Below are 20,816 nucleotides of genomic sequence, written 5' to 3' on the forward strand. Positions count from 1 at the left end.
ATGTCACTAGACTAGAACCCCCATGCTAATTATTACTGCAACAGGAAAGGCATCCTCGAGGAAGATAAAGAGCATTATTTAGTTGTTTTTTAAAATGTCGATGTTTAGAAAGAATTGGTCAATAAATGGGGATGTAAGAAAACGTTGAAATCTCTAGATGTAAGAAAGCAAGGGATAAAGATTCCTAAGCTGTAATATAAATAATCAAATTTGCGTATAAATTGATTAATTACCTCACTGTACGGTTAGGAACGCAGATGATACCCCGTAATGAGTGGAATTAATCCCCTAGGAGGTTAAGTGATATGCTCAAGGTCAGAAGAGTTTTTTTTTAATTCATTAGGTGCCTTTCAAATGATATTGTTAGTGAGGGAGAGTGCTGCAAGGCCCCTGCGTCCATCCTCAGTCACGTGGGAGAAAAACCTTGTTCAAATGTTGCTGAAAACCAGCACTCGGGGATGTTTTTTTAAATGAGATCCCTGTGCCCTGTTAAAGTAGAACAAATTTGTGGCTGCAAACGTTCTACAGTACGGATTTCTTTCCTAGCAAGTACTCAAATGAGTTTTGTCCTTGCTAAGATGGTCAAGCTGTGCAGTCTAGGCTGATTTGGAACTCTTAAGCCTCCTGCCTCTACTTCAGAGTACTAGGATTACAGGCATGTGCCATACTCAAGTCAGTTGACTTTTTTTTAAGTTTTACTTGGTAAACTTGTGTGTTTATTGGACACTGTTTTGCATTTGACAAGCTCGCTCATTGTATTCCTGGATAACCTTGGAGAGTATAACTATATTTTGAGATGGTAAGATTTGAAAATTGTTTTTCAAGTAATATTAAAATATAAACTATAAGTACATTGGCTTTTTTTGTCTCTATAATAAAGACTTACATAGTCTATGATTTGTGGCAGCTCTATGCTAAATTACCAGAATAATTCTTTCTATTTAGGATTGGCAACCTCCATTTGCTTGTGAAGTAAAAACCTTCCGATTCACTCCCAGAGTCCAGCGCCTGAATGAACTTGAGGTGAGTATTAGACCAATATTTCTGCTTTCTGGGTTTTTTTCTCCCTCCTTAGTGGTGGTGGTGTTTGAGACTCAGGGCTTCTCACACACTAAGCAAATGCTCTACCATAGTTTTATATAGCTCCAGTTTCCTCATGGCTTACCTTAGGATTTTATTTTTTGCCAAAAAATAATTTGCTTTTCTTAATTACCTTAGGATTTTAGATAGAGAACTTTTAAAAGGTCGTACCAAGACCCAGAATTTGTGTTAATTGGGATTTAATGAATAATAGTTACATGGTATTTGAGGAACGTGTCTTTTAAGACTGTTTCAAGTAGTTACTACCCCTTTTTTCTTTGCTTCTTCATTCAATAGGATAGCAGAAAACTATTTTTTCTTTCTTTCTTTCTTTTTTTTTCTTTTTATCGGAGCTGGGGACCGAACCCAGGGCCTTGTGCTTGCTAGGCAAGCACTCTACCACTGAGCTAAATCCCCAACCCTGAAAACTAATTTTTAACATATTTTCTTAGTGGAGATTCTAGTGCTTACCTTTAGAAAAGTGGAAATCCCTTCCTCCCTCCTTTCCTTTCTTCCTTCTTTTTTTAAAAAGCAGATCTCATACGGTCCAAGATGTCAATTATCTTGATACATAGTCCCTGACTGCGTGGACCTCCTGGCCTTCCTGCTTTCACACCTATGTGTTGGGATCACAGCTGTGCACACATGCCTGGTTCATAGATGATAGGGATTGAATTTTGTGCTTCAAGACTCTAGGCAAGTGCTACCAGTCGAGCTACTTCCCCAGCCCTCTTTTCCACCCTCCTACCTTCTTGAGCCAATCTTCCTTTGTAGCTAATATGTGATCTGGTCTGGAGTTTACTATGTAGCCCAGGCTAGCTGCGAACTTATGGCAGTCCTCCTATCTCAGCTTCCTGAGTGTGCTGGAGTTACAAAACGCTCTTGCTATGATGTCTAGCTCCAATTGGAATTTTCCTCTAATTATATGTATGTTAGATAGCATACAAAATAATGGATTTCGTTATGATATTTTTGTATTGTTAGATTAAAAAAATGGAGTCAGCAATGGTTGGTTCAGTAAAGAAGCTGACAAATAATTACTCTTTGGAAATGCAGTTTATTAGGAGAAGGACCTATAAACAGTAACTGGGCCTTCCTGTAGGGGAGCATTAGAAAGAAGCAGAATTACATTTAAAATAGTACAACTGTGGCTGGAAAGATGACTCAAAAGTTCTTTCAGAGGCCCTGGGTTGGAATCCCAGCATCCACATGGTGTTTGAGCACCCTCTGAGACTCCAGTTCCAGGGGCTTCAGATGTCATCTTCCAGAATCTGTGTGCGTACTATACCCATACAAATTCAAAGCCCAAAACAACCAAGAAGAACATAACAGACCTTAAATGGGAGGAGAAAATTTCTTTTTCTATCTTTTTTTTTTTTTTTTTTTTTTTGAGACCGGGTTGTGTTCTGTGTAGCCCTGACTATCCTGGAACCTCTAACCAGGTTGGAGATCTGTCTGCCTCTGCCTCTGCCTCCAGAGTTCTGGGATAAAGGTGTGCACCATCACTGCCCAGCTGGGACTTTCCTTAACATCCAGCAAAGAACTCTATTAAAAAAAGCTAACTTGAAGTGAGAATGAGAGAGACAACCAACACAGGATGATGGCAAAGTAGGTGGAATTGAGGTGGAGTAATTTAGACATGGATACTTTTCTCTGTATTGGAAGCAAAGATAGGAAAATGTTTTCAGGCTTCGGTTGGTTAGTAAAGTGTTGAAGTGTTACGACGTGGTATACTTTACCATTATTCACAGTTATGATTGTGCTTCCGTAGTAGAAACTCCATTTCTTTTGCTGTTTTTTTTTTTTTTTTTTTTTTTTTTTTGCGTCCAAGCCTGCTAAGACTCAGTTTATTAAGTCTTTTCAGACAGCCAAATAACTCAGCCAATGGAGTTCAACACTCAGAGTCATCCATCACCAACCCTGCTTTACCTCCAGCCCTGTGTTTTTGATTTCTGTATTTTAATCATTTTAGGCAATGACTAGAGTAAGATTGGACTTCTTGGATCAACTGGCAAAATTTTGGGAACTTCAAGGATCTACATTGAAGATTCCCGTGGTGGAGAGAAAAATCCTGGATTTGTATGCTTTAAGCAAGGTGAGGCCAATACTTGTCTTAGAAGTTGGGCAGAACGGTTGAGATGTAGCTCAGTGGTAGTTAGTAGTGCTTAGTTTGTACCAGGTCCTCATGGGAAATTGTACAGAGGTTCATGATTCATGAAATTAAGAATTTAAAATAATCTTTTCTGTGTAATAGTCCTGACTGTCCTGGTGCTGGCTTTGTAGACTAGGCTGTCCCGGAACTCAAAGATCTGCCAGCCTCTGCCTCTCAGTGCTTACATCAGAGGCATGAGCCACCATTGCCCAGCAGGTTTTTCAATATAGTCTAAAAAATATTTTAATTTTTTGCACTGCTAGGCAAGCACTTTGCTATTGAGCCATATCTCTGGTTTATATTTAATTTTTTTGTTTACTTGAAAAAGATTTATCTTTATTTTATGTGCATTGGTGTTTTGTGTGCATGTGTGTCTGTATACTCTATTATACTGTCCATGGAAATCAGAAGAAAGTATCAGATGCTGTACGGTTTGAGATGTAACTAAAGTTACACCATGTACGTGTTGGGCATTTGAAACTAATAAAACTGAAAATTCAAAAATAATAAAAGTGTGTTAACTTAAAAGTCACAGCAGCCACAGATTTGTACTGTGTTAGAAAACATACAGCTCAGTGTGCAGTTCATACTTTCAGTTCCAGCACTTGAGAGGCAGAAGCAGATGCGTCTCTTATTCTCGGATAATCTAGGACTCTATTGAGAGACCCTGTCTCAAAACAAACAAACAAAGAAAAAAAGTGGGTTCCCTGGAAGAACAACCAGTGCTTTTAACTGCTAAGCTATCTCTCCAGCCTTTTAACTTTTTTTCTTTTTTTTTTTTTTCCTTTTTCTTTTTTTCGGAGCTGGGGACCGAACCCAGGGCCTTGCGCTTGCTAGGCAAGCGCTCTACCACTGAGCTAAATCCCCAACCCCAACCTTGTGGGTCTTATCCCCACAGGGTCGCATTTCAGATATCCTACATATTATACTTACATTACAGTTTATATAACAGTATGAAAATTACAATTATGAAATAGCAATGAAATAATCTTATAGTTAGGAGTCACACAACATGAGGAACTGTATTAAAGGGTTTCAATATTAGAAAGTTTGAGAACCACTTCTTTGAGGCAATGTCTTGAAAATTAAGTTCTTGAACTTAGTTTTTTCAACTAGGCTGGAAGCCAGCAAGCCCTAGAAATCCTCCTGTCTCTGCTCTCCACAGCATCAGGATTACAGGTACACATGAGAGCGTGCCTAGCTTGTTACGTGGGTGCTGGTAGCAAACTTAAGTCTTTATGGTTGCATGGCAACTAATCATAATCACCAAGTTATTCTAGCCTCTAAAAGGTTCTCTTAAGATGTCTATTTTGGCTTAGTGGTGGTGATGCTCCCCTTTAATCCCAGCACTTGGAATGCAGAGGCAGATGGGTCTCTGTGATTTTGAGGACAGCCAAGGTTCGACAGAGAAATCCTGTTTCAAAGAAAGAAAAAAAAAAGAGGGCTGGAGAGATGGCTCAGCAGTTAAGAGCATTGACTGATCTTCCAGAGGTCCTGAGTTCAATTCCCAGCAACCACATGGTGGCTCACAGCCATCTGTAATAGGATCTGATGCCCTCTTCTGGTGTGTCTGAAGACAGCGACGGTGTACTCATATATATAAAATAAATATAAAAAAAGAATAAAATAAAGAATTATTTTTTTGGGTGAACGTGATGGTCCATACCTTTAATCCTGTCTCTTGGGAGGTAGAGGCAGATCTACCTCAGTCTGAGGCTAGCTGCATAGTGAGACTCTGTATGACTGTGAGAAGACCCCTCACACTCACTCACACACGCTTTTAACCAGGTACAGTATCCTACGTTTGTAAGCCTAGCACTCAAGAGGCTTAGGTAAGAGTATTGTTACAAATTCAAGGCCAGCCTGAGTTACACTGCGTTCTTTACCAACTTTGGCTATAAAATAGTTGAGCCTGTTTCTGAAACAAACAGACTGCAGAGATGGCTCAAAGGTTAAGAGTGCTTATTATTCTTGTAGAAGACATGAGTTTGGTTCCCAGCACCTACAATTCTAGCTCTAAGAGATCTGATACCCTCTTCTTGACTCTGTGGGCACCTGCATTTGCATGCATATATCCCCGCACAGATAAACATGTACACATGACTAAAAAGCACTACAATAAAGTCTTGTAGGAACAACAACCCGAAACTCCCAAACACTATCATTAAAAGTTTAATTTAAACTTCCTGTGATTTTCTTTTTCCCCAATTAGAAAGTCATTGCTGGTTTTAATTTGAAGTTAGATTGAATTTCGGTTTGGAGTAACCTGATCAGAGTGCCCGTGTCACATTTGTCATCCATATTGTTTAGCTACATCTTGAGAAATCTAATTCCTTTTGTTGGGAATAGTTTTTGTTTTTTTTAAATATTTGTGCACGGACCTGAGTAATAGGCTTTTACAAAATAAATAAAACTAAAAAATGATTCTCTCTGTCCACATCCTTTCCTGTTTCTTATGCTAGTCACTTGGAGTGCTTTTGGCTGTTACTGATTTTTGAACCTTTTTTTTTTTTTTAAGAATTATTTATTTTGTGTATATGAGTACACTCTAGCTGTCTTCAGAGGGCATCAGATCCCATTACAGATAGTTGTGAGCCACCATGTGGTTGCTGGGAATTCAATTCAGGACCTTTGGAAGCGCTCTTTTTTTTTTTTTTTTTTTTTTTTGGTTCTTTTTTTCGGAGCTGGGGACCGAACCCAGGGCCTTGCGCTTCCTAGGCAAGCGCTCTATCACTGAGCTAAATCCCCAACCCCCAGTAAGTGCTCTTAACCACTGAGCCATCTCTCCAGCCCTGAACTTTTATGTCTCTAAACAAAGGGTTTATGGTATTATCCCATTTTGGTTTTGTGTATTATATGAGAGTTTTTTATTATGAACTGTAGGTCTAATGAAATGGCTATGCCTAATGAAATGGCTTATTGAGTAAAGTGTTTGCTGTGCAACTTCATGATCTGACTTTGATCCCTGGAACCCAAGTAAAAGAAGGGAGAAAGAAAGACTAAATTCTACAAAGTTGTCCTCTGACCTTTATGTGAGTGCTGTGGTACACATGCACCCTCTTAGTATAAACACCCAGTAAATAAAAAGATCTTTTTGTTTGGTTGGTTGGTTTATGGTTTTTCCAGGTAGGATTTTTCTGTGTAGCCCTGGCTATACTGGGACTCCCTCTATAGACCAAGCTGGCCTTAAACTAAGAGATCCATCTGCCTCTGCCTCTGCCTCCTGAGTGCTGCTGGAATTAACAGCCATGAACAACATAAAAATTAAATTTAGAACACTTTATGTCCCTTATATTAACTTCTTTTTTCTCTCTTTAAGGGACAGGCTCTCGTGTATCTCCAGCTTGATGAGTAGCCAAGGTTGACCTTGGGATTCTCATCTGGCGGTCTCCACTGATAATAGAGTCATCTTTCTAGCCCTTCACTTTAGGATATTTGTTTGTACATAAATATATTTATACCCCAACCAAATCCAGTGTGACTCAAAGCTACCTATGTGTTCACTACATAGCAGAGGTTGGCCTTGAACTCTGATTCTCTGACCTGAGTGGTGTGATACACATAACTGGTATCCTCAAGGTTTTAGCATACTCTCCTCTGCACCACACTCCCTGTGTGTGTCTGTATGTAGATCTACATATGTGCATGTGCGTGTTCTGTGTGTATATGCACCATGTGCGCACAGGTGCCTGTGGAGTCCTAAAGAGGAGGGCATTGGATCCCTGAAATACACAGAATTACCAGGTGTTTGTGACTTTGCCAGTATGGGTGTTAGGAAGCAAACTCTGGTCCTTTGCTAGGAACGAGCTCTCTTGACCACAGAAATGTGTCCAGCCTTGCAGCTTAATTCAAAATATTTCTTTTGGTTTTGGTTGTAGGTGTGTTTTGTTTTGTTTAGTGGTGGTGATGGTTGGTTTTTTTAGTTTAGTGTATATTTTTTTGTACTGCATAATGTGCAAAGTATAAATTTTTATTAAATCCTTTTTTATATCTTGAAAGTGGACCCAGTGAAATTCAATTTTAAGGTTTGATATTTGTAAAAACCATTGTCTCTATTCCTTTGCATGTTAACAGTATCAGTTTAATTAAAGGAGATTTACATTTTAAGTCTAAAATAATGTTTATATTTACAGACAACATACAGAGTTAGGATGCTGGAATTTTACTTACCTGGTGAAATTTTTATTTTAAAACATTAATTTTGTGTGTATGTACATTCACAATCTTGAACATGAAGTGTTTGTGGAGGTCAGAAACTGGTTCTCCTGTCATGTTGGTTCTATGGATGGAACTCAGATCATCAGACTTGGGAGCAACAGCCTACCTGAGGAACCATCTTTCTGGCCTACTGTTTTTATTTTTAAAGTCAGATTTCATATGTCCCAGTCTGGCCTCCAACTTACTATGTAGCAGAAAATAACCTTAAATGTCAAGTCCTCCTGTCTTCACCTTCTGAGAACTTGAATTACAGGTGTGTGCTTCCATACCTAGATTTTATGGAACTAGGGGTCAAAATCAGTGCTTTTGTGCATACTAGGCAAGCATTCTACCAGCCACTCTGGGGAAAAGGCTCTTTATTATCTTTTGATAAATAAAGTTAGGATACTTGAAATTAATCTCTTTCCCTAAAGACTTCATACTTTTTTTTTTTTTTTTTTTTCAGATTGTTGCCAGCAAAGGAGGTTTTGAAATAGTCACCAAAGAGAAGAAATGGTCTAAAGTGGGTAGCCGTTTGGGATATCTGCCAGGAAAAGGAACTGGGTCTCTTTTGAAGTCACACTATGAAAGAATTCTCTACCCATATGAGCTTTTCCAATCTGGTGTCAGCCTTATGGTGAGATGCATCATAGTTCTTAGAGTGGAAAATTTAATTTGCCACGTACAAACTTGAAGTGATATTTGCTGTTTCTAGACACCGAAATTTGAGAAGAAAAAGTGTGTTAAAAATTAGAACTATTTCTAGTGGTTTGCAGGGTAAAGGACAATGCAAATGAAGGGTGTCTTTATATTTAATATAAATCTTCATGATTTCTGGAAAAGAGTTTTGGTTTGGTTTTTGTCTGTTTTGGAACTTTTGAAACAGTGTCTCACTGTAGCCTAGAATTCACTATTAGATTGACCTCCAGCTTATAGATACCAACCTGCTCCTGCCCCCTGAGTGCTGTGACTAAAACTGAGCTGCCACACCCAGCACCAGCCCCACTTCTTAATGTTGGCTAAACCTTAAAGTGGGCATTTCAGAGGTTTCCGATTTGAGTCTGAACCTCTTACTTTCACAGCTTTAACCAGTTAAGTCTTTGTATTAACCACCACACACTGCAAAAAGAAGCTTTCTGATCAAATTGGATGGCAGCACTAATATATGAACATAAATATTTAAGATCCAATTTGACAGGCATAACCTTGACTACGTAGCAAAATAGCAGTAAATTTCTCACTAGGGACTATCACTTTTCCAGCCATAGGCTTTTTGATTATGTATATAGTATCAAAGGTGACTTCCCTTCTGTGAAACAGACCTCAGATCCAAGAAGTGACTGGTTAGGTACCACTATGGCTCTCATGCCACTATTAAACTAGGAGGCCCATGTGTCTGGCAAGTTGATAGTTCACCATTCAGGGTTACCTTAAACTTTTTTTGTGAGGAATGTTCAATCTTGAATGTTCTTTTTTCTCACTGGCTGTCTTACTTAGTTTACTGCTTCGAACACATACCACGACTAAGGCAACTCCTATAAGGACAATATTTAATTGGGGCTGGCTTACAAGGTTCAGAAGCTCAGTCCATTATCAACAAGGCAGGGACATGGCAGCATCCAGGCACGATGGAGGAGCTAAGAGTTCTACATCTTCATCTGAAGGTTACTAGCAGAATACTGGCTTGGAGGTTGCTAGGATGAGGGTCTTAAAGCCCATGCTCACAGTGACACACCTATTCCGACAAGGCCACACCTCCTAATGGTGCCACCCCCTAAGCCAAGCTTATACAAACCATCATATTCCTTCCACTCTCTGGCCCCCATAGGCTTGTTCAAACACATGATTCTATGGAGGCTCTATCTAGCAATAGGAATAAAAAAGGACATTTAGTCCAACTTCAAAAGTCTCTATAGTCTATAGCAGTCTCAACACTGTTAAAAGATCCATCTAATCACCTAACTATAATCCCCAAATCAAGATAGGAAACCAGCGGAGCAAACTCCAGACTTTGTGTCAAAGTGGTCTTCAGATCTCCAACTTCCTTTTCATCATTGTTGACTTCAACAAACTTATTTTCCTGGGCTGGTTCCAGTCCCTGTTAGCAGCATTCCTCAGCAGATATCCTATGACTCTGGCATCTAGAAAATCTTGGAAACAGCTTCTTTGTTCCCTCAGAAAACACTTCCCAGAAGATTTCACCTTAGTGAAGCTGGTCTCTTCTTAATCCCTACTAGTTTCTTAGCTCAGCTAACCAGCATTAGTTGTCCCAGTAGTCCCTTTTATTTTTCACTCTAAAGCCAGATCCACATGGCCAAAGACGCCGAGTTCTACTGTTTACAGGAACTGGAGCGTGACCTCCTTGTTCTATTATCACTAGCTTTCAGTTTTCGAACTTCTTTACTACCTAAGCTTGATGTCCTAGATCTTGTTCTATAGATTGACCTTGAAATCAGAGATCTGCATGCCTATCTTCTGGGATTAAAGGTGTGTCCCACCATGCCTGCATCTAAATTTAGCTGGGTAGGAACTTGCCCCAAAGTCTCACTCCTTTAATTTGCTTCCTCCCGGAACACAAGATTCAGTTCCATTTCACTTCCTGGTGCCCCTTTAATACTCAAACCATACATTTTATATTTTTCTTTTCTAAGCTTGCTACACTTCTTCAAAATGCTCTTCATGACACTTAACCAGAGAACAGTCTCTGCTGGTCTTTTTGGAGACTTCCTTTGTCAGTGTAATTAATATAAATCTCTTTACCGTAGCCTCATGTAGAGTCTAAAGAGAAGGGCAAAACACAGCCACATTCTTCACCAAAATACCACATACTGAAATTGTTCTCCACTGAAAGCTCTTGGGCCAGTTCTGCACAGTTCACATCACGCTCAGCAGTGATCCCCAGCTCTGAAAAAAAGAACCAAAAAAAAAAAAAAAGACCCACTTAAAGCTGTCCAAATCCAAACGCCCAAAATCCACATTCTTCCAGACAAAAGCATTGTCAGGCCTATCACAGCAATACCCCAATGACTGGTACCAACTTATTTCTTAGGGTTTTACTGCTGTGAACAGACACCATGACTAAGGCAACTCTTTTTGGTTCTTTTTTTTCGGAGCTGGGGACCGAACCCAGGGCCTTGCGCTTCCTAGGCAAGCGCTCTACCACTGAGCTAAATCCCCAACCCCCTTTTTTTTTTTTAAAGATTTTATTCATTTATTATATATAAGTACACTGTAGCTGACTTCAGACACACCAGAAGAGGGCATCAGATCTCATTACAGATGGTTGTGAGCCACCATGTGGTTGCTGGGAATTGAACTCAGGACCTCTGGAAGAGTAGTCGGGTGCTCTTAACCGCTGAGCCATCTCTCCAGCCCCGACTGAGGCAACTCTTATGAGGTCACATTTAATTGGGGCTGACTTACGGGTTTAGAGGTTCAGTCTGTTATCAAGGCAGCACCCAGGCAGGCATAGTGCAAGAGGAGCTGAGAGTTTTACATCTTCATCTGAAGGCTGCTAGCAGACTATAGGCTTCCAGGCAGCTAGGATATTGGTCTTAAAGCCCACACCCACATTGATACACCTACTCCAACAGGGTCACCTCCTAATAGTGCCACTCCCTGGGCCAAGCATATACAAACCATCACACATATGTTCTGTAACTAGAGCTACAGAGAGTTGTGAGCTGCCATGTAGGTGCTGGGAACTTAGTGCTCCTCTGAAAAGAGTAGCATGTGCTCTCAGCCTCTGACCCATCTTTAGCTTTTCTCCCTTTTTATGACCTCCATACAGTTGTCTTCTTATATCTTTTGTTCATTAAAATTGAGCTCTTTGCTTTATACTTGAAAGGGTTTGGTATTTATTCTGGATATGCCTTTTTTCGAGTTTTTTTTTAAGTTTTTTTTTTAATATTTTGTGATAAATGTTGTTTGACATTTTTATAGTGATGTCTGTTTGAAGGTTTACCTTCCCATTGACTTCCTACAAATTGTTTTTGATGTAACTTTATTTTTTGAGACTATGTCTTTCTCTGGAGCTCAAAGAAATATATAGAGTTATTGTTAAAAAAATATGTATTGGGGTTGGGGATTTAGCTCAGTGGTAGAGCGCTTGCCTAGGAAGCGCAAGGCCCTGGGTTCGGTCCCCAGCTCCGAAAAAAAAGAACCAAAAAAAAAAATATGTATTTATTTTTATTTTTTTTTGAGAAACAGGTCTTAACTATTTAGCCCTGGCTGGCTTCTAACCACTAACTTGGATATCTGTGTGCCTCCCTGTTCTCCCAAAGTCAGCAGGCCCTTTTTTCTTTCTTTCTCTTTCTTTTTCTTTTTTTCTTTTTCTTTTCACTAAGTTTATTTTCTATTGAGACAGAATGTTGCTATGTAGTTCAGCAGGCCAGGACTCCTCCATATGTAGACCAAGCAGGCCTTGAACACTAGTGATCATATGTGCCATCATACTTGTTTCTAGCCCTTTTTTTTTTTAATTAATTTTTTTTTATTTACATGAGTACACTGTAGCTGTTTTCCAACACACCAGAAGAGGGCATCAGATGGTTGTGAACCACCATGTGGTTGCTGGGATTTGAACTCAGGACCTCTGGAAGAGCAGCCTGCGCTCTTAACCACTGAGCCATCTCTCTCCAGCCCGTTAGTGTGGTTTAAATCTTGTTCCCTCTTGCCCTGGTAATGGATCATCTATTTATCTCTGCCTTCTAGGTAGTTAGGAGACATTTCATATATTATATTTTCTGATGTAATTATGGTACTTATATATAAGCCATTTTTATTTTAGTTGATAATGGCCCAGAAATATGAAGTTGGCAGTTTACACCAATGAAAAACTCCAAATTTAGGTAAATTTAGGTAAATATAGGTAAAAAGACAAACGTGCAGTAAAGCCATATTAATGTGCAGTGCTAGAGGCCATATTAATATAACTTTATTATATTACCATAGTTCTGTTTTGTTTTGTTTTTTTCTACAACCCCAACTGTGAGAAGTAATTTTTTCTAATTTGTAGGAAGTGATGTTTACCTTTAAGGCTAGCTTTTCCTTTTGACTTTCTACTTTGGTCTGCAATATACCTGCTATTCTTCAACGTTCTCCATGCTGTCTGATCCTTATGAATGACATACTTGCCCTTGATCACATTCCCATACACCCCAAGGAAAATATTACTATACTGTACTTTAGAGTATTGTTTTCTCTTTTGTGTGTGACAGGGCTTTCTGTAGCCTCTCCACTCCTTTCTTTTTCGACAAGTTCTTACTGTGTAGCCCTCATTGGCCTGAAAAATGTCTATGTAGACTAGGCTAGCCTCAGACTCACAGAGATCCACCTACTTTTACCTCACTGGTGTTGGGATTAAAGGTGTATACTATCACACCTATCCGTGAACTTCCTTTTTTAAAATTTTTTTATTTTTCCCCCATCTTTATTAAATTGGGTATTTCTTATTTACATTTAAAATGTTATTCCCTTTCCGGGTTTCCAGGCCAACATCCTCCTCACCCTCCCCTTCTATATGGGTGTTCCCTTCCCCATTTTCCCTCATTACCACCTTCCCCTCAAGAATCGAGTTCACTGGGGGTCCAGCCTTGGCAGGACCAAGGGCTTTCCCTTCCACTGGTGCCATAACTAGGCTATTCATCGCTACCTATGCAGTTGGAGCCCAGGGTCAGTCCATGTATAGTCTTTGGATAGTGGCTTAGTCCCTGGAAGCTCTGGTTGGTCGGCATTGTTCATATGGGGCCTCAAGCCCCTTCAAGCTCTTTCAAATCTTTCTCTGAATCCTTCACCGGGGGTCCCGTTTTCAGTTCAGTGGTTTGCTGCTGCATGTATTTGCCCAATTCTGGCTGTGTGTCTCAGGAGAGATCTATATCTGGTTCCTGTCAGCCTGCACTTCTTAGCTTCATCCATCTTGTCTAATTGTCTAATATGTATGAGCCACGTGTGGGGCAGGCTCTGAATGGGCGTTCCTTCAGCCTCTGTTCTAAACTTTGCCTCCCTATTCCCTCCTAAGGGTATTCTTGTCCCCCTTTTAAAGAAGGAGTGAAGCATCGCATTTTGGTCATCCTTCTTGAGTTTCATGTGTTCTGTACATCTAGGGGAATTCGAGCATTTGGGCTAATATCCACTTATCAATGAGTGCATACCATGTGTGTTTTTCTGTGATTGGGTTACCACACTCAGGATGATATTTTCCAGTTCCATCCATTTGCCTATGAATTTCATAAGGTCATTGTTTTTGATAGCTGAGTAGTATTCCATTGTGTAGATGTACCACATTTTCTGTATCCATTCCTCTGTTGAAGGGCATCTGGGTTCTTTCAAGCTTCTGGCAATTATAAATAAGGCTTCTATGAACACAGTGGAGCATGTATCTTTGTTATATGTTGGGGCATCTTTTGGGTATATGCCCAAGAGAGGTATAGCTGGGTCCTCAGGTAGTACAATGTCGAATTTTCTGAGGAACCTCCAGACCGATTTCCAGAATGGTTGTACCAGTCTGCAATCCCACCAAAAATGGAGGAGTGTTCCTCTTTCGCCACATCTTTAATTTCTTTATCTTCCTTGACCAGATTATCATTGAGTAGAGCATTGTTCAACTTCCATGTATATCTGGGCATTCTTTCCTTATTGTTATTGAAGACCAGCTTTAGCCCTTGGTGGTCTGATAGGACGCATGGTATTATTTCTATCTTTCTGTGTCTGTTGAGGCCTATTTCATGCCCGATTATATGGTTATTTTTGGAGAAAGTACCATGAGGTGGTGAGAAGAAGGTATATCCTTTTGTTTTAGGATAGAATGTTCTATAAATATCTTTTATATATGAACCGTTTGGTTCATAACTTCTGTTAGTCTGTCTGTGTCTGTTTAATTTCTGTTTCCATGATCTGTCCATTGATGAGAATGGGCTGTTGAAATCTCCTACTATTGTTGTGTGAGGTGCAATGTGTGCTTTGAGCTTTAGTAAGTTTTCTTTTATGTATGTAAGCGCCCTTGTATTTAGAGCATATTTAGGATTGAGAGTTCACCTTGGTGGATTTTTCCTTTGATGAATATGAAGTGTCCTTCCTTATCTTTTTTGGTGACTTTTGGTTGAAAATTGATTTCATTCGATATTAGAATGGCTACTCCAGCTTGCTTCTTCAGACCATTTGCTTGGAAATTTGTTTTCCTGCCTTTTAGTCTGAGATAGTGTCTGTCTTTGTCTCTGAGGTGTGTTTCCTGTAGGCAGCAAAATGCTGGGTCCTTATTATGTATCCAGTTTGCTAATCTGTGTCTTTTTATTGGGGAGTTGAGTCCATTGATGTTGAGAGATATTAAGGAATAGTGATTGTTGCTTCCTGTTATCTTTGTATTTGGAGATGAGTTTATGTTTGTGTGCTTGTCTTTGTTTTGTTGCAAAACGATTAGTTTCTTGCTTTTTCTAGGGTGTAGTTTGCCTCCTTGTGTTGGGCTTTACCATTTATTATCCTTTGTAAGGTTGGATGTGTAGAAAGATACTATGTAAATTTGGTTTTGTTATGGAATATCTTGGTTTCTCCATCTATGTTAATTGAGACTTTTGCTGGATACAGTGACCTGGGCTGGCATTTGTGTTCTCTTAGGGTCTGTATGACATCTGTCCAGGATCTTCTGGTTTTCATAGTCTGGTGAGAAGTCTGGTATAATTCTGATAGGTCTGCCTTTATATGTTACTTGACCTTTTTCCCTTACTGCTTGCTTTTATTATTCTTTATTTGTTTTGTGCATTTGGTGTTTTGACTATTATGTGATGGGAGGAGTTTCTTTTCTGGTCCAATATATTTGGAGTTCTGTAGGCTTCTTGTATGTTTATGGGCATCTCTTTTTTTGGGTTAGGGAAGTTTTCTTCTATGATTTTGTTGAAGATATTTACTGGTCCTTTGAGCTGGGAGTCTTCACTCTCTTCTATAACTATTATCCTTAGGTTTGATCTTCTCATTGAGTCCTGGATTTCCTGTATGTTTTGGGCCAGTAGCTTTTTCCTTTTTAAAGTATCTTTGACAGTTGTGTCGATGATTTCTATGGAATCTTCTGCTCCTGAGATTGTCTCTTGTGTCTCTTGTATTCTGTTGGTGATGCTTGTATTTATGGCTCCTTGTCTCTTCCTTTGGTTTTCTATATCCAGGGTTGTCTCCCTTTGTGCTTTCTTTATTGTTTCTATTTCCATTTTCAATTCCTTCACCTGTTTGATTGTGTTTAATTCTTTCAGGGATTTTTGTGTTTCTAAGGACTTCTTCTTGTTTACTTGTGTTTTCCTGCATTTCTCTAAGGGAGTTCTTTATGTCTTTCTTAAAGTCCTCCATCACCATGATCAAATGTGATTTTAAATCTAGATCTTGCTTTTCTGGTGTGTTTGGATGTCCAGTGTTTGCTTTGGTGGGAGAATTGTGTTCCGATGCTGCCATGTAGTCTTGGTTTCTGTTGCTTGGGTTCCTTCGCTTGCCTTTCACCATCAGGTTGTCTCTGGTTTTACCTTGTTCTGCTATTTCTGACAGTGGCTTGACCTTCCTATAGGCCTGTGTGTCAGGAGTGCTGTAGACCTGTTTTCCTGTTTTCTTTCAGCCAGTTATGGGAACAGAGTGTTCTGCTTTCAGGTGTGTAGTCGTTCCTGTCCACTGGCTCTCAGCTGTTCCTGTGGGTGTGTGTCCTGAGTTCACCAGGCAGGTCACTTGGAGCAGAAAATTTGGTCTTACCTCTGGTCTCGGGCCTGCAGTCGCTCCTCGGGGCAGAGTTTCAGCTCTCCATGAGGGCAGCAACCAGAAGGGTCTGACCCTACTTCTGGGTCCCTGTGTGTGGGGGCCCTGATGGCACTAGGTGTCTTCCTGTAGAGTCAGAAATGTGGGCAGAGAGTAGTCTGCTCTGGCTTCCCAGTTGTGTCTGCCCCCCTGAAGGTCTAGCTCTCCCTCCCACAGGATTTGGGTGCAGGGAGTTGTTTGACCGGGTCTGTTCAGATCTGGGCACAGTCTAGACCTTAGGGCTCCTGCAGCTTGAGTGCCCCTATCTTCCTGTTCCCAGAGGCCCTACACAGTTTCCTCTTGGCCCAGGGGTGTGGGCAAAGGTGGGCTGAAGTGGCGGTCTCTTCTGCCCTGCAGTCTCAGGATTGCCCACACGTCTGGGCGATGAGCTCTCTCTCCCACTGGGTTTGGGAACAGGGAGCTGTGGGCTAGGATCAGCGAGGTTTGGGCACCAGCTAGTATAGTTCTGTTTTTATAGTCAGTATATTTGTTTGTTTGGTTTTTCTGAGACAGTGTCTCTGTATAGTCCTGGCTGTCCTGGAACTTCCTCTGTAAGCCAGGCTGGCGTTGAACTCAGAGATAGCCTGCCTCTGCCACCCCTATCCAGCTATAGTCAGCATCTTACTGTGCCTAATTTACAAGTTGAAGTTTTGGGGTCACAGAGATGATGGTTTTGCAGCAGAAAGACTTGATATTTTGCAAAGAACTCAGCTTCAGTTCTTAGCTACCTACATGGCAGCTTACAATCATCTTAAATTCCAGTTAATGGGTATCTGATGTCCGTTCTCACCTTCAAGGACACCAGAAACTAATATGTATGCAGGCAAAACATTCAACACAGGATTTTTTAAAAAAAATTGTTGCAAGTTGAAGTTTAACTATAAATATACAGAAAAGATACTTAGAATTCAGCACTGTGCAATTTCAGACATCTAATGGGGAGCTTCAAACAAATGCCCCACGGATAGGAGGAACTACTCTGTCTTTCTACCCTATCACCAGTGTTATGCTGTCTTTGTGTTTTTAAAGGTCTTTTATGTTTATGCATGTCTAGTTTGGGTTGTATAATGGCCAAGCCATCTCTCCAGTCTCTAGTTTGTGTCTGTCGGTATGTGGGTATGTGCAAATGAGTGCAGGAACCCACAGCAGTCAGGCATTTTCTCCTCCAGCAGCTAGAGTCATAGGCAGTTCAGAGCTGTCTGATGTGGGTGCTAGGAACCATACTTGGGCCCTCTGTGAGAGCAATACATAGACTTTAACTGCTGAGCCATCTTCAACCCCTACTGTACAATCTTCAGTATTGTTTTATAGTAAATTTTGAAACCTCATAAGTTCTCTAATTTGGTTTCATTTCAATTTTTAAGACAGTTTGCATTTTCACATAAATTTTAGTGTTTGCTTTCAATTCCCATGAAAGGCAATCCTAGTGGGCATGTTGAAGAATACAAATAAATCCCCTTAAGGGCTTGGTGTGGTGGTGCCTGCCTGCAATTCTAGAGGAGCAGAACTTCCAAACCATTCTCTGTTTTATGGAGAATTCCAGGCCAGTTCTGATGTCTTACAGAGTGCATAAGATAGTCTGACGGACAAAGCAGAATTTCCTTTGCCAGGGATTGCTTTGAACTTATAGATGAGTGTGAGATCAGGATTACCATCTGGATTCATACGGTGCTAGGGAGTTATCGGGAATTTGCTAATTCTCCCCTCATATTCAAACTTGTTTTATTAGTTAATTTTCTCTCCTTTTGTGTCCTCTTTTAGGGTGTACAAATGCCTGATTTAGATCTTAAGGAAAAAGTTGAAGCTGAGGTTCTCAGTACTGACATCCAGCCTTCCCCAGAGCGGGGAACAAGAATGAATATCCCACCAAAGAGAACAAGACGAGTTAAATCCCAGGTAACTATCAGTGTCCATGGTCCATTTAAAATTTTAGTGTGCATGTATTTGTGTACACACCATAGTACGCATGTGGAGGTCAGAGGACAATTTTCGGAAGTCAGTTCTCTCCTCCTACCATGGACGCACCTTTGGCTGTCATGCTTTGTGGGAAGTGCCTTTACTTGGTGAGCCCTGTGGACCTTACCCACTCCCCACCCCCAGTTCCCTAAAATAGGATTTTTCTGACTGTACTGGAACTCATTGTGTAAACCAGGCTGGCCTTTAAGTTAGAAATACATCTGCCGGGGCTGGAGAGATGGCTCAGCGGTTAAGAGCACCGACTGCTCTTCCAGAGGTCCTGAGTTCAAGTCCCAGCAACCACATAGTGGCTCACAACCATCTGTAAAGAAATCCGATGCCCTCTTCTGGTGTATCTGAAGACAGCTACAGTGTACTTATATATAATAACTGAATAAATCTTAAAAAAAGAAAAAAGGAAAAAAAGAAATACACCTGCCTCTGCCTCCTGAGCTGGGATTAAAGACATTTGCCACCACTGCCTAGTTCCCATGGACTATTTTTAATAGAATTTGTTTGGGATTTGGGTTTTTAAGAGACAGGATCTCATGAACTTAATAATTTGGGGAAGTAGTTTATTGTGTTTGTTGTTTTTGTTTGTTTGTTTATATAACCCTGACTGTCTTGGAACTAGCTCTATAGATCAGACTGGCCTCAAACTCAGAGATCAGCCTGCCTGTGCCTCCTAAGTACTGCTATTAAAGGCCCAAGCCACCACTGCCAGTTTTAGCTCTTAAAACTAATTGTGTGATTCGGAGTAATAACACTAATCCTTTTACTTATTTATTTATTTATAGTCAGACTCTGGAGAAGTAAATAGAAATACAGAACTGAAGAAACTTCAGATTTTTGGGGCTGGACCCAAAGTAGTAGGCCTGGCAGTAGGAGCAAAAGATAAAGAAGGTAAAATTTGTTACTAAATGAAGTGCAATGATCTGGTTGTTAAAAGGCTCAAGTATATTTGAATTTCACTCTGTGCTGGGAATTCTTAACATTTCTAAACTTGCTTGTTTGTAGGCAGACAGGCTTTTTTAATGGTAGAGGTATTAGATGTAATGTGTAAGGAATAAATATTATACTGTATTTTTTTACTTTTGTCCCCCATGTCTAATATACAGCACGAAACTTCATTTAATGTCTAAAGGGTAATTTCGCTTCACTAATAATTAAGTTATTGGTTGCCACATAGTCTTCTTAAAGTTATTCCTTTTACGTTAAAGAGATTCTCAGGGGGTTGGGGATTTAGCTCAGTGGTAGAGCGCTTGCCTAGCAAGCCCAAGGCCCTGGGTTTGGTCCCCAGCTCCGAAAAAAAAGAAAAGAAAGAAAAAAAAAAGGAGATTCTCAGACTTTTAGTAGAGAAATACACTGAGGTTAGAACTTTAGAAACTCTGGCCATCATTTTAATTTTTTAAATAATTTGTCCTCTGTGTTGTACCATTGAAATAAAGTTTCTTTAAAGTGCCTGGTTTAGCATCATATTAGAAACTTCTGTGAGTAGAGTTCCTGATGCAAAAATCATGTTGCACTATTTTTATATAGCATGTTAATTTAAAATGTATTTTAACCAAGAGTAAGCTGCATCATTTGAGTGTAATAATTAATGAATTATTTCAAGTCATACAGTGCTCTGCATTTATGAGATGACTAACTAATATAATATGGATTATAGGCTGAATTGTAAGGGGTCAGATAATATTGTTATACTCTCAAGACTTTGAGAATGTCCAGGCCTGGTTATACAGTTTATTATAATTCCAGTTACCCAGTAGGCTGAGACAGACATAGGTTTGAGACTGACCTGAACTACACAGTGAGTTTCTGGCCAATCTAGGCAATTTGGAGAGACAAAATAGCATTAAAGATAGATTAAAGATAAAAGGCAAGAGACGTAGCTTAGTGGTAAAATATTTACCTATATAAACAAAATCAATCTAAAAACACAAAATGAAAAAGAACAGCATACAGTCAGTATAATAATAACTACCCGTACTTCAGACATTTTTAAGACCTAATTTTTGTTTTTTAAAACTTTCCTCTTTTTTGTTTTGTTTTTGTGGGTTTCTTTTATTATTTTTGACAATCCTCTTGTTTAGCCTCACACACCTAGGATTACAAATGTGAGCTATCATGCCTGGCTCTTTTGTTTTGTTTTTTTTTGACAGGGTCTTACTGTGTATTTGGGGCTGTCTTAGAACTTGCTATGTAGACAAGTCTGGCCTTAAACTTACATAAATCTGCCTGCCTTTGCCTCCTGAGTACTGGGATTAACTCTGTGCACAGCCATTCCTGACCTTATGCCATTCTTATAATCATTGTGTTGCCTGACAATAATCTTAAAGAAAAAGCTATGACTAAAAGCTACCCCACTCCATAGCATACATGTACATAGTATGTAATAAGTATATCATGCAGACATTCATTGAAGGTATTACCTCTCTAGATTTGTCTAGACTAGAATCCCGAATCTGCAATATACCGTCAATATGATCTTAAAGAAGTTAATCTAATTTTGCTATACCTTAAGTTCTTTATCTTCAGCTGCCACAGTAACTAAGTCTGTCTCAAAGCGTTGTGAGACTTTATCTAATTTAAGTAATTTTAAAAAATGTGTGGTCCATAATAAGCACTCAACATCAGTTTACTTTTATTATATAACTTTTTTTTCAAG

The 20,816-nt window shown here is 39.7% G+C and overlaps 1 protein-coding gene across 2 annotated transcripts in view; it reads left to right on the plus strand.

Moving 5' to 3' along the window:
- Positions 1-20,816, plus strand: part of Kdm5a (lysine demethylase 5A) — a 77,998-nt gene that overhangs the window by 1,194 nt on the left and 55,988 nt on the right. For both annotated transcript variants that reach the window (NM_001277177.1, NM_001277178.1), the window contains exons 2-6: positions 946-1,023; positions 3,053-3,175; positions 7,896-8,066; positions 17,954-18,088; positions 18,946-19,051. In NM_001277177.1, coding sequence (NP_001264106.1) covers positions 946-1,023; positions 3,053-3,175; positions 7,896-8,066; positions 17,954-18,088; positions 18,946-19,051 — 613 coding nt within the window. The remainder of the gene's footprint in view (positions 1-945; positions 1,024-3,052; positions 3,176-7,895; positions 8,067-17,953; positions 18,089-18,945; positions 19,052-20,816) is intronic.

The sequence above is a fragment of the Rattus norvegicus genome, chromosome 4 (assembly GCF_036323735.1).
Source record: "Rattus norvegicus strain BN/NHsdMcwi chromosome 4, GRCr8, whole genome shotgun sequence".
Lineage (NCBI taxonomy): Eukaryota > Metazoa > Chordata > Mammalia > Rodentia > Muridae > Rattus > Rattus norvegicus.